At 35.9% G+C, this 12,768-nt stretch overlaps 1 protein-coding gene across 8 annotated transcripts in view; it reads right to left on the bottom strand.

Annotated features, from left to right (window-relative positions):
- The window catches only part of SETDB2 (SET domain bifurcated histone lysine methyltransferase 2), a 58,619-nt gene that overhangs the window by 19,081 nt on the left and 26,770 nt on the right, over positions 1 to 12,768 (bottom strand). For 7 of the 8 annotated variants that reach the window (XM_032874043.1, XM_032874047.1, XM_032874042.1 and 4 more), the window contains one exon: positions 6,916 to 7,479. In XM_032874043.1, the coding sequence (XP_032729934.1) occupies positions 6,916 to 7,479 (564 nt within the window). The remainder of the gene's footprint in view (positions 1 to 6,915; positions 7,480 to 12,768) is intronic. The other variant, XM_032874048.1, reaches the window with a different exon arrangement.

The following is a 12,768-nucleotide window of genomic DNA, read 5'->3' as shown; positions in this document are numbered from 1 at the left end:
GCAAATTTTAACAGACACCAGGGGAGAAACTAACAGTAATATAATAATAGTACGGACTTTAACATTTTCCTTACACTAATGGATAGGTCATCCAGGCAGAAAATCAGTAATGAAACAGTGTCTTTGAACAGTAGACTGGATGGACTTGAAATACACATACACAACACTCCAGCCAAAAACAACAGAATACACATTCTTTTGAAGTGCACATGAACATATATCCCAATAAATGAGTCTCAATAAACTTAAGACTGAAATCACATCAAGCATCTTTTCTGACAAAATGGAATGAAATCAGAAATCAATTACAAGAAAAAAAGTGGAAAAACCATAAACATGTGGAGACTAAATAACATGCTACTAGACAACCAATGGGCCAATGAAAAAATCAAAGAGAAAATTAAAAAATACCTCTAAGCAAATGAAACCAAATGGTCTAAAATCTTTGGCATGCAGCAAAAGCAGATTTAAGAGGGAAATATATAGTAACCTTAAAAAATTAAGAAAAATCTCAAGCAATCTAAACTTACACCTAAAGGAAGCAGAAAAAGAACAAGACCCAAAATTAGTAGAGGAAAGTAAATAAAAAAGATGAGAGCAGAAATAAATGTAATAGAGAACAAGGAAAAAAAATAGAAAAGATCAATGAAACCAAGAGCCTGGTCTTTGATAAGAAAAACAAAATTGATAAACCTTTAGTCAGATTCATCAAAAAGAGAGAGGATTCAAATAAAATCAGAAATGAAAGCGGTTAAGTAATAACTGACACCACAGAAATACAAAGGATTATAAGAGACAAGAGATAACTATGAAAAATTACAAGCCAACAAATTAGACAATGTAGAAGAAATCGATAAATTCACAAACATAATTTTCCAGAAGTATCAAGAAAAAATAGAAAAAATTATTACTAGTAACAAAACTGAATTGGCAATCAAAAACTCCATTTAAAGAAGAGTTAATATTAAACATTTAAAGAAGAGTTAATACCTATTCTCAAAACTATTCCAAAAAATAGAAGAGGAAGGAAAACATCCAAATACATTCTATGAGGCCGCATTATCTAGGTATCAAAACCAGATAAGGATATTAGGAAAAAAGAAAACTACAGAGCAATGTAGCTAATGAACATATATGCAAAAATCCTCAACAAAAGATTAGCAAACCAAATTCAACAATATACTAAAAAGATCATTCACGGGTGCCTGGGTGGTGGCTCAGTGGATTAAAGCCTCTGCCTTCGGCTCAGGTGGTGATCCCAGGGTCCTGGGATCAAGCCCCGCATCAGGCTCTCTGCTCAGCAGGGAGCCTGATTCCTCCTCTCGCTCTGCCTCTCTGCCTACTTGTGATCTCTGTCAAATAAATAAATAAAATCTTAAAAAAAAAAAAAAAGATCATTCACCATGGTCAAGTAGGATTTATTCCTGGATGCAAAGATGGCTCAATATATGCAATTAATCAGCATGATATTCCGTATTAACAAAAGGAAGGATAAAATCATTGGATCATCTCAACAGATTCACAAAAGGCATTTGACAAAATTCAACATCATTCATGATTGAAAAAACAAAAAAAACCCCACTCTCAACACTGGGATTAGAGGGGTCATGCTTCAATATAATAAAGGCCATGCATGAATAACTGACAAACCCACAACTAACATCATACTAAATGGTGTAAAACTGAGAGTTTTTCCTCTAAGATCAGGCACAAGACAAGGATGTACATTCTCACCACTTTTATGCAACATAATACTGGAAGTCCTAGCCACAGCAATCAGACAAGAAAAAGAAAGAAGAGGCATCCAAATTGGTAAGAAGTAGAATTGTCGTTATTTGCAGATGACATGATACTATATACAGAAAACTCTAAAGATTCCACCAAAAAACTACTAGAACTAATAAATGAATTTAGTAACATTATAGGATACAAATCCATGTAGAGAAATCTATTGCATTTTTCTACATGAAGCAATAGGAAGAGAAAATAAGAAAGCAATCTCATTTACAATTGTACCAAGATAGTAAAATACCTAAAAACAAACTAAACCAAGATGAAAGACCTGTACCCTGAAAACTACTGATTAAATTGAAGAAGACACAAATAAATGGAAAGATATTCCACGCTCATGGCTTGGAAGAACAAATATTGTTAAAATGTCTATATTACCCAAAGCAATCCACAGATTTAATACAATCCATATTAAAACACCAAAAGCATTCTTCACAGAGCAAATAATCCTAAAATTTGTATGGAACCACACACATACACACAAAATAGCCAAACAAGCTTGAAAAAGATCACAATTCCAGATTTCAAGTTATACTACAAAGCTATAGGAATCAAAACAGAATAGTACTGGCACAAAAACAGACACACAGATCAATAGAATAGGATAAAAAGCCCAATAACAAACCCATGATTATATGGTCAACCAACATTTTGAAAAAAGAGGCAAGAATATGCAATGGGAAAAAAGACGGTCTCTTCAACAAATGGTGCCAGGAAAACATGACAGCTACATGCAAAAGAATGAAATTGGACCACTTTCTCACACCATACATAAAAAATAAACTTAAAATGGATTAAGGACCTAAATGTGGGGCCCGAAACCAAAAAACTCCTAAAAGAGAGTTTTAGCACAGGCAGCAATTTCTCTGACATTGGCTGAAGTGGTATTTTTCTAGATATGTCTCCTGAGGCAAGGGAAATAAAAGCAAAAAATAAACTTTTGGGACTACACCAAAATAAAAAGCTTCTGTACAGCAAAGGAAACCATCAACAAAACTAAAAGACACCCTACTAAATGAGAGAAGATATTTGCAAATGACATATCCAGTAAAGGGTTACTATCCAAAATATATTTAAAAATTACACAACACCTAAAAAGCAAATAATCCAATTTAGAAATGGGCAGAAGACATGAACAGACATTTTTCCAAAAACATCAGATGGCCAACAAACACATGAAATGATGCTCAACATCACTCATCATCAGGGAAATGCAGATCAAGACTACAATGGGATATCACCTCACACCTATCAGAATATTTAGTACCCCAAAGAAATAACAAGTGTTGGTAAAGATGTGGAGAAAAACACTATATATACACTGTATATATCATCTCTAAAAATAAAACATTACAGATAAAACTAAACTTTCAAGAGGTTTGGTGCTGCATCCTTTATACTTTTATATGTGTATGTACCTACAAACAAAATATTGTACTGTTTTTAAAAATTCAATATAGTTATTATCCTACAATTTGCCTTTTTCATTCAAAATGTTTTTGAGGCTCATATGTGCTATATACAAATCTATTTAATTCCTTTTAACTTTTTGATAGCATTTGGATAAGCAATTAAGTTGCTTAATGAAGTTGCTTGGTATACAATTAAGTTGTCTCTAGTTTTCAAATATTACAAACAATACTGCAATTAACAGCTTTTTCTTATGCATATGTGTAAGCATATCTAGAGTAGGATCTCTTAAATATTTCTGACTATGGACCAACAGTAAGAAATACATTTTCTTCATGATCCTATATAGGCATACAAATATATTTCTCTATGTATATGTATAAACTGAAACAGTGGCATGAAATTTTACCTTTGCGTATGATGTATTTGGGTAGTTTCTTTTTAAAAAATATTTTATTGTTTTTACTTATTTATATTTTAAAGATTTATTTATTTTAGAGAGAGAGAGAGAGCGAATATGAGTGGGAGAGGGAGTAGGAGAGGAATCTGAAGCAGACCCAGTGCCAAGCATGGGGCCCAAAGCAGGGCTCAATCCCACAACACGAAGATCAAGACCTGAGGCTGAAACCAAGAGTCAGACACACTTAACTGACTGAGCCACCCCGGCACTCCTAAAGATTTTTTTTAAAGATTTTGTTTACTTATTTGACAGACTGAGAGCGCGAGCGAGCGCGCACGCACAAGCAGGGGGAGCAGCAGAGGGAGAGGGAGAAGGCGGCTCTCCACTGAGCAGGGAGCCCAATGTTGGGCTCCATCCCAGGGCCCTGGGATCATGACCTAAGCCGAAGGCAGATGCTTAAACAACTGAATCACTCAGGTGCCCCAAGATTTTATTTTTAAGCAATTTCTACACCCAACGTGGGCTCAAATTTAACCCTGAAATCAAGAGTAGCACAATCTACTGACTAAGCCAGCCAGGTCCCCCTTCGGTATTTTCTTTACTATTTAAATTTTTTAAAATGCTAGTTACAATCGCTTTAATGATTTTACCTCCCATTAAATCTGTAGCTTGGAAAACAATGCTCTAGATATACTTAAAAGTACTATTGCTGGGAAATATGTATGCATGTCCTCAATGGCTATGTAATTGTTTGAACATCACCCTGTCAAATGACTGGTCTGGCTTGGTATAGAATTCTAGTTTTACATTTATTTTCCTTTGGCATTTTAAGCTAATCTGCCTCTGTTTTTGTCTTTATTTCTGATGAGAACTGTGTTGTTAGTCAATTTTTTTCTGACAGTGTTTGAATATATTCTTTACCATAGATACTTCTTAAATTTTCAGCTATTAGCTCTTTAAATGTTGCTCTTTTCTTCTTCTCAGATATATTCTAGGGTTTCTCATTTTATCCTTCACAGTTTTTAATCTGTAAATTGTCTTCCTCAAGTCTTCATCGTTTTTAATTGGAAAGATCTCTTTCATTTTGTCTTGCAACTCACTAGTGCTTTCTAATTATTCTCCAGCTATATGAGCTCTACCATTGAGTCCATCTATTTAGTTTTTTTTATTTCTGTGACCACACGTTTTATTTCCCACATTTTCAATTTTTTTTATATATACACCTTTTTTAATATATACACCTTTTATATATACACCTGGCCCCCTAATAGCCTTTACTTATTTCATGGATGTTAACATTGTAATCTCTCTGAACATTTTAAATATATCTATTTTAAAGTCTCTTTTTGGGGCGCCTGGGTGGTTCAGTCAGTTGAGCAACTGACTCTTGAATTCAGCGTGGGTCATGATCTCAGGGTTGTGAGATTCAGCCCCATGTTAGGCCTGCACTCAGTAGAGTCTGCTTGTCCTTCCCTCTCTGCTCTCCTATGTTCTTTCTCGCTCTCTCTCTCTCAAATAAAATCTTTTTAAAAAAATAAAGTCTCTTTTAATCATATTTATTTCATATTCTTCATGTGTGAATGCTCCCATTTGTTGGGACTCATGCTGCCTTCGTGGTCCTACACACCTTTGTATGCTACTGAAATCCTACCTTTCTATGCAGTTTACTCCTGGGTGCTCCTTTATGTTGACTCCTTTCCTCATTGCTCTGGCTGTGACTATGGGTTTCACTGCTCTAAAACCAGGTGTTGTTAATCCCATTCTAGGCTATGTGAGATAATTAGCTTACTTTCCAGTCCTGTAGAGGTCCCTGCCTGTTTCCATCCCCTGGAGAACTCAGTGCCCACTCTCTGCCATGCATGGGACATGTTTAATTCCCACTCCTGTAAGAGTTAAAATCCCTAGCCACAGTGCTTGTGTCATTTCCAGATCCCAGCAGGTTTCAGCCTTTGCTTTTGTGATTTCTGTTGTAGTTTCCGACATATAGATGAAAATATGTAAAATGGTGGTACATGTTATATAAAGGTTAGTGTCTACAGTGTTAAAGCAAAAATCATATAGAGTCGGGGTGCCTGGGTGGTTTAAACGTCTGACTCTCAACTTTGGCTCCGGTTATGATCTTAGGGTCATGAGATCGAGCCCCACATTAGGCATCCCACATTAGACTCCACACAGGGCGTGAGATTCTCTCTCTTCCTCTCTTCTTCTTCTCCCTCTCAAAATAAAATTTTTCTCTCAGATAAATTTTTATAAAAAATCACATATAGTCAAGTTTCTTAAAAAAAAAAAATCTTATAAACTGACCATTAAGTAAACATTGTGCAACAGTTTTTTTCTCCAGGACTGAGAGACTGGGCTTGGCCACACGTCAATTATATTTAGACAAAATATTAAAACAAAACAAAACAAAACAAAAAACCCCCTTATTTTAAAACAGAATAAAACCTGGCACTGTGAGAGACTTGCTCTATGAAAGGCCTAAAGGAACTGAGCCAAATTGAGGTAACAGATTTATATATCTCCTCTCATACTTCAATTAACTGAGATGGTTAAACTATTGTCTATATTATTTAAATTATTTTTTTCTCTTTTTTTTTCTTTTGCCTAGTACAGGTAGCTAAATTTGCATTAAATTAAATGTATATAATAGAACTCCACTCCATATATGCCTACCTACATGTATCTCACATACCCTTAAAATAAATTTTTCAAATTCTTACTATATTAGAACATGTTTTTTTAGTGGAATGCCAATGTTATGAGAATATGAATTAAAAGCACCTCTGACTTTATAAAGAAGTAGCAAGGAAATATTTGTAAAAGTAAAATAAGACATATAACAAAATGGTAAAGAGCATGGGTTCAAACACTGACTCTTTAGTTTGTTTGCCCTATGACCTTAAAATTGGCTTCTCAACTTTCTCATTCATAACACAGAAGTAGTATTACCTACTTCACAGGGTTTTGTGAGGATTACGGAAAAAACTATATGTAAAGCACTGTGTAACAAGTGTATGTGTAACACTGTAAGTATCTGGCACTGCTACATGGCATTAGCTAGACTTGTTGCTATTATGATTATGGTACTAGATTAAAGGAAATACTCATCTTTGGAAGAAATAACTTTCAAATTACTATAATATTTGGAAAAGAGTTCTCTTTTCTATTGCTAGTGATAGAGTATATTTTCCATCTTAGATTCCTAGTGAACGGAGTTTAGACTGACAAACAGACAAACTGATACACAGCAGGACTTCCTGACAAGTACCCCTATATTCAGAAGACTTTTTGAAATGTCATGTTTTTCTACTCACATGTCTATGCAGCCCTCAGAACAGTCACATGAATCAGTAAGCATGTTGGTAAAGCTATTTAGGTAATATGCACGTGGCCACATAGTCCTTCTGTACTTAAACTGTGGAAGCTTTCTATTGTCAATCTCATTACAGAAAGAAATGGGTACCGATTCCACTCCATGGCTAATATCCATATCAGAAACAATTTCTTCTTGTTTTGGGTAATTCCGAGTCAACTGAACATAGGTATTGAAAGAAAAGTTATCTGTAAACAAAAAGTTACACTCTGTCTCAAGCAGGTAACGGAAAACTTCTTCGACGTTTCGTAGACTCCTTCCACAAGGGGTTTTATAACTCACATGGAGTGCTGAAGAATGAGAGTTTGTCTTTGCATGTCGTCTTTGGAAATGGCATTTGATCGGTAGCTGCAGAGGGTTTTCTCCCTTGAAGGTTAGTGGTACTTTAATTAGACAAGTTCGAGAACAATCATGACTTCGGTAAGATAGATTCAAAGATGATTTCTTTTCTCTGATGTATGCAACCTTATTTGCCAAAGGAGGAATTTCCTTATTTTTTGTGGATCTGTTTAAAATTAATTACTCATTAGTATTTCAAATATATGTAATTCCCCATTTTTAAAAAACAATGCACACTAAGGTATAAATTAATTCCTATTTTTTTTTTAGATATCACTAAAACAAGCCAGACTCTGATATAAACATTTTACTTATCATGTTCTATAACCATATAAAAGTTACACCTCAAGGGTTTTTTCCCCTCTGGACACCAAATACATGGTGTCTTTTTCTAGCTCCACCTCTTCAACTGAGTGTACAATAATTCAGTTCAGTTATGACACTATGTGCCTAGAGCCCAGCCTCAGATACCAGAAGTTAAAGGCCTCAGTCCCAACAAGATTGTCCCCACTTCAGATGCCAAACGTAAGTTCCAGGCCACCTAAACCTCTGACCAACTCAGGCGTTTCCACATGCCCTCCTCAGGTTTGATAATTTGCTAGAAAGATTCACTTTAATTACTATTACAGTAATATTACTATGCTTTAATTACTATTACCAGTTTATAATAAAAGATACAGCTCAGGGATAGCCACATGTAAGACATACATAGAGCAAGGGAAGTGGGAAGGGGCATGGAGCTGACCTACCCTCTCCATGTGTGCTACCCTTCCAACACCTCAAAGCCTTCAACTAGGAAGCTTATAGAACCCTGTCCACTTAGAGGTTTTTAGGGAGACTTCACTATGTAAGCATCACTGATTAAATCATTTGCTGTTGGAGATTATCTGAATCTCCAGCCCTTCTCCCCTCACTGGAGGCTGGTAGGTAGGAATGAAAGTTTCATTCTTCTTCTTCTTCTTTTTTTTTTTTTTTTTTTAAAGATTTTATTTATTTACTTGAGAGAGAGAGAGAGAAAGCATGAGAGGGAAGAGGGTCAGAGGGAGAAGCAGACTCCCTGCTGAGCAGGGAGCCTGATGCGGGACTTGATCCCAAGACTCCAGGATCATGACCTGAGCCAAAGGCAGTCGCTTAAGCAACTGAGCCACCCAGGCGCCCAACTTTCAAGCTTCTAGTGGAGGTTTAATTTTTCGTGACCAGCCTCCACCTTGAAGCTAACTGAGAGCCCATTACCAAGTCATTTCATTAGCATGCCAAAGATACTCATTCTTCAGGAAATTCCAAAAGTATTAGAAGCTAAATGAGCGACCAGGACAAAGACCAAATATTCTTCCTATTATACCACCACTTAATTTCAGAATATCCCCAGGAAATTGTGATGATAGCTGTAACTCTGCTACAGCATCTACCATTTAGAGCATGCACTTTGAGGAATGTTACTTCTTTAGGCATGCTTGGTTAGAAATTCTTGCTTGTAAAAACCAGGAAGGGCTAGCTAAAAAACAAAACAAAACAAAACTAATTCATCAAGAATCCTGCAATAATTATGCCAACTGGATTTCTTCTGTAATGTGTATTCCACCTGGCCTCATACTGACATATATGAAAATGATCAGCTGACACTAGAAAACGGAGAGGTTACTGATTTTAAGAAAAAAACAAAAATCTGAGAGAAGATTCCATGTGTATAGAACTTGAGATTTAATCTTTCATAAAGTACTTAAGTTTTGTTTTACCTAATATTTTCTATCTTTAGAAATCTGTTATTTATTATAAAAGTTATATAGGTATTTTAGAGATATTTTTATGCTCACTATATTAAGCAGCACCATCAATAACTTTTTGCATTGATAGAAATGGTCTGTACCTGGGCTGTTCAATTTCATAGCCCTGCTAGCCACATGTGGCTATTGAGAACTTTAAATGTGGCTAATGTAACCAGAAAACTGGTTTTTAAATTTAATTTTGATCAATTCAAATTTAATTTTATTCGAATAATTCAAATTTAAATAGTCACATGTAGCTAGTGGCTACTATACTGAATGCACTGATATGAGGTTCTCCATCCCTTTTCCAGCTATAGAACTCCTCTGCATAAATCCCACAATTTATTTAACTAGTCTTCTATTGTTTCCAATCTTTTGCTATCACAAATCATGAAGTAATGAATAACCTTGTACATAACAATTTCAAACATGTAAAGATAACACTTCAGAATATGTTTCCAGAAGTGGGAGTACTAGGTCAAGGGTAAATGAATTAGTAATTTTGTTAAGATTGCCAAACTGGGAGTGCCTGGGTGGCTCAGCAGGTTAGGCCTCTGCCTTCGGCTCGGGTCATGGTCTTGGGGTCCTGGGATCGAGCCCCACGTCGGGCTCTCTGCTCGGCGGGGAGCCTGGTTCTCCCTCTCTCCCTGCCTACTTGTGATCTCTCTCTGTCAAATAAATAAATAACATCTGTTAAAAAAAAAAAAAAAAAAAGATTGCCAAACTGTTCTCCATTCAGTCCTTCCAGCAATTTATGAGTGCTTGCTTTTGTCAAGCCTCATCAATCAATGGCTCCTGATGCTCTGGAATGTCCTACAATGTAATACATGAAAGGATGTACTGTATTTATAAATCTTTTAATGATAAAAATATTTGTTTTCAATTTTCCTATAGGTCACTACTTTGATGAACATCCTCATACATATCCTTGACCAAATTCCTGATTATTAACGTACAATACATCCTTTAAGATGAATTACTGGGTAACAAGAATACACGTTTTAAAATAACTTCTTATTGGGGCACCTGGGTGGCTCAGTGGGTTAAAGCCTCTGCCTTCGGCTCAAGGTCATGATCCCAGGGTCCTGGGCTTGAGTCCTCATCGGGCTCTCTGCTTAGCAGGGAGCCTGCTTCCTCCTCTCTCTCTGCCTGCCTCTCTGCCTACTTGTGATCTCTGTCTGTCAAATAAATAAAATCTTTAATAAATAAATAAATAAATAAACCTCTTATTAATAATTGGGGAGGGTATGTGCTATGGTGAGTGCTATGAAGTGTGTAAACCTGGCGATTCACAGACCTGTACCCCTGGGGATAAAAATATATATGTTTATAAAAAATAAAATTAAAAAAATATATATATAAAAAAACAAACAAAAAAACAGTAAAACAAAAAAAACCAAAAACAAACAAAAAAAACCGTGCAAACTTACATATAGCTGTGTATTTTTCTCATTAAAAAAAAAAAAAAAAACCTGCTATATTGGACTCCCACATACTTGCAAGCACTGTAGAACTCTCAGCACACAGTATCTCTATCCAAACTGGTGCGCTAAGTCAACCAAACTCTAGCAAGGCTTCTAGCAGCATAAGGCCATGTCTCTAGGAAGACCCAAGTCTCCCATGGATGTGCTGCCTGAGAAAGCTCAAGGCTGTCGGGAGAGTTTAAGGTTTCTGCTAGCCAACACCTGAAGATAAGCCCCTCCACCTTTCTTAGAGCATTTACTAAAAAGGGCTTACAATTGTGAATCTTTCCTCCATTCCTCAAAGATGTGTATTTAATTCCTACAACTCAGGAGTACATTTCTCCAGGTCCTGAAGGCCCTTCCCTTGAAAGTTAATCATCCAGGAAGCATAGGGCCTCTGTCTGCCAGTCTCTGTGGGAGGATAAATATTAACTTTGATGGTTTTCAGCTAGCATATACAGCTGGCCTCAGAGGCATTCACACTGACTCTCTGTAATTTTTCACTTGAGCTCCCTTCTTCCTCTATCTCTACTTCCTCATTCACCTCTAAAACACCAGTCACCCCAGCATAAATTTGAATGGAGCTCAGCTTTTCCCCTACTGTCAGTAGTGACTGAATAAAACCAGTTCATCACTTTAATGTCTGGTTTTGTTTATCTTTGACACTTGTTACCAAACTTCAACTATCAACATGTTGCCTGTTTTACTTCTGTTCTTCCTCCTCTTGCCCCACACTAGAATATGCTTAAGTATTTTAAAGCAAATCCTAAACACTACCTGAAATAATTTAGTATGTGTAACTAACAAGGCTTTTAAAAAACATACAATCACAATGACTCATCTTCACATTTTGGTTTTGGTTGTTTGAAATAGAATTCAAAAAGTCCCACACACTTTATTTGATTCAGATGTCTTTTCGCCTCTAATCTTATGGCAATATCCCCTCCCTCTTCATTTTATGACATTTATTTGTTGAAGTTTAATAAGTTGTGTTATTTGTCCTATAGCATTTCCCCCATTCCAGAATTTGGTTGATGCTTTCCTTGTGGTGATGTCATTTAACTCATCCCTCTGTCCCTCTATTCGGTAAATCAGTAGTCAGTTCTAGAAGCTTGATTAGATTTAAGTTCTTAGGCTGGGAGGGGTTGTTCTAGATTTTTCTTTCACTTAATCGTTTTGTTATTCACTCATGATCATTGTCTAAGCCAATGCTACTCAAGGTGTGGCGGTGTCAGTCCCCAGTGGTTTGCTACCAATTCACAAGTACAAAAATAACAAAGATGCAAAAGTTTAGAAACTTACAGCAATTTAACATTGCTGGAACATCTCATTGCATGTATTTCTCAAAAAATTTGAAGTTTCAAACAAAACAAAAACCTGTGCTTATCACCATTAATTTGACAGCACTGGCCTAATTTCTTTGGGGATGGGAGACGTTGTAAAAATAACAATTTTCTAATTCTACCATTTCTACTGCATTGCCTGGCTGTAATTCTTTGATAAAGAAGAGATTTTCCTCATCAACTCTTGGGTTATCTGAAATACAGTGAATATAGGAGAAGCAGGATAAATGCTTGATTCTTTTTCTTTATTTACTAGAATTCAGAATGGTGAGTTGTATTCCAGCAACTACCAAAGTGACTGATTTTTAAAATGTTATCAGGAACCCATGGATTTTTAATCCATGTTTTAATGTGTTTAAATCAGTCACAGTGATTATTCCTTTAGACGTTCAAATTGTGTGATTTTTGGCCAGTGGGAGCTCCTCCAAGTTTGCTCCTACATCTTTCTAACACACTTGGTAGTCTTTCATAGCTTTCTTTGCTTTCTGTCCTAAGAAGTCTCAGGTCTAGAATCAGCCATTCCTCCAAAGTCATTCCTGCTTAATGAGAAATAACATTTAGAGATCACAATCATGGTGCTAGGAGGTACACACATTTTAACCCATACAGACTACCAAACTGCTTTTCAAAAAGGCTGGACCAATTAATACCATATGAATGTTGATATAATTATTATTTTAACATTTTTAACCAATTTGATTAATGAAAAACAGTACTTTATTACCTCCTTAATGTTTTTCTCTAAGTAACAGAGAATTTGACCATAATTTTGTTTACTGGTTTCTTTTTTTTCCCCCTTCGGTTAACTATTCATATGCTTTGTCCAATTTCCTATTAGGGGTTTATTTGTTCATGCATTCATTCTTCCACCAGATTTCTTGAG

Source organism: Lontra canadensis, unplaced genomic scaffold, assembly GCF_010015895.1.
Source record: "Lontra canadensis isolate GAN:19392208 unplaced genomic scaffold, GSC_riverotter_1.0 scaffold51, whole genome shotgun sequence".
Taxonomy (NCBI): domain Eukaryota; kingdom Metazoa; phylum Chordata; class Mammalia; order Carnivora; family Mustelidae; genus Lontra; species Lontra canadensis.
This window is presented reverse-complemented; position numbering and strand designations above follow the sequence as displayed.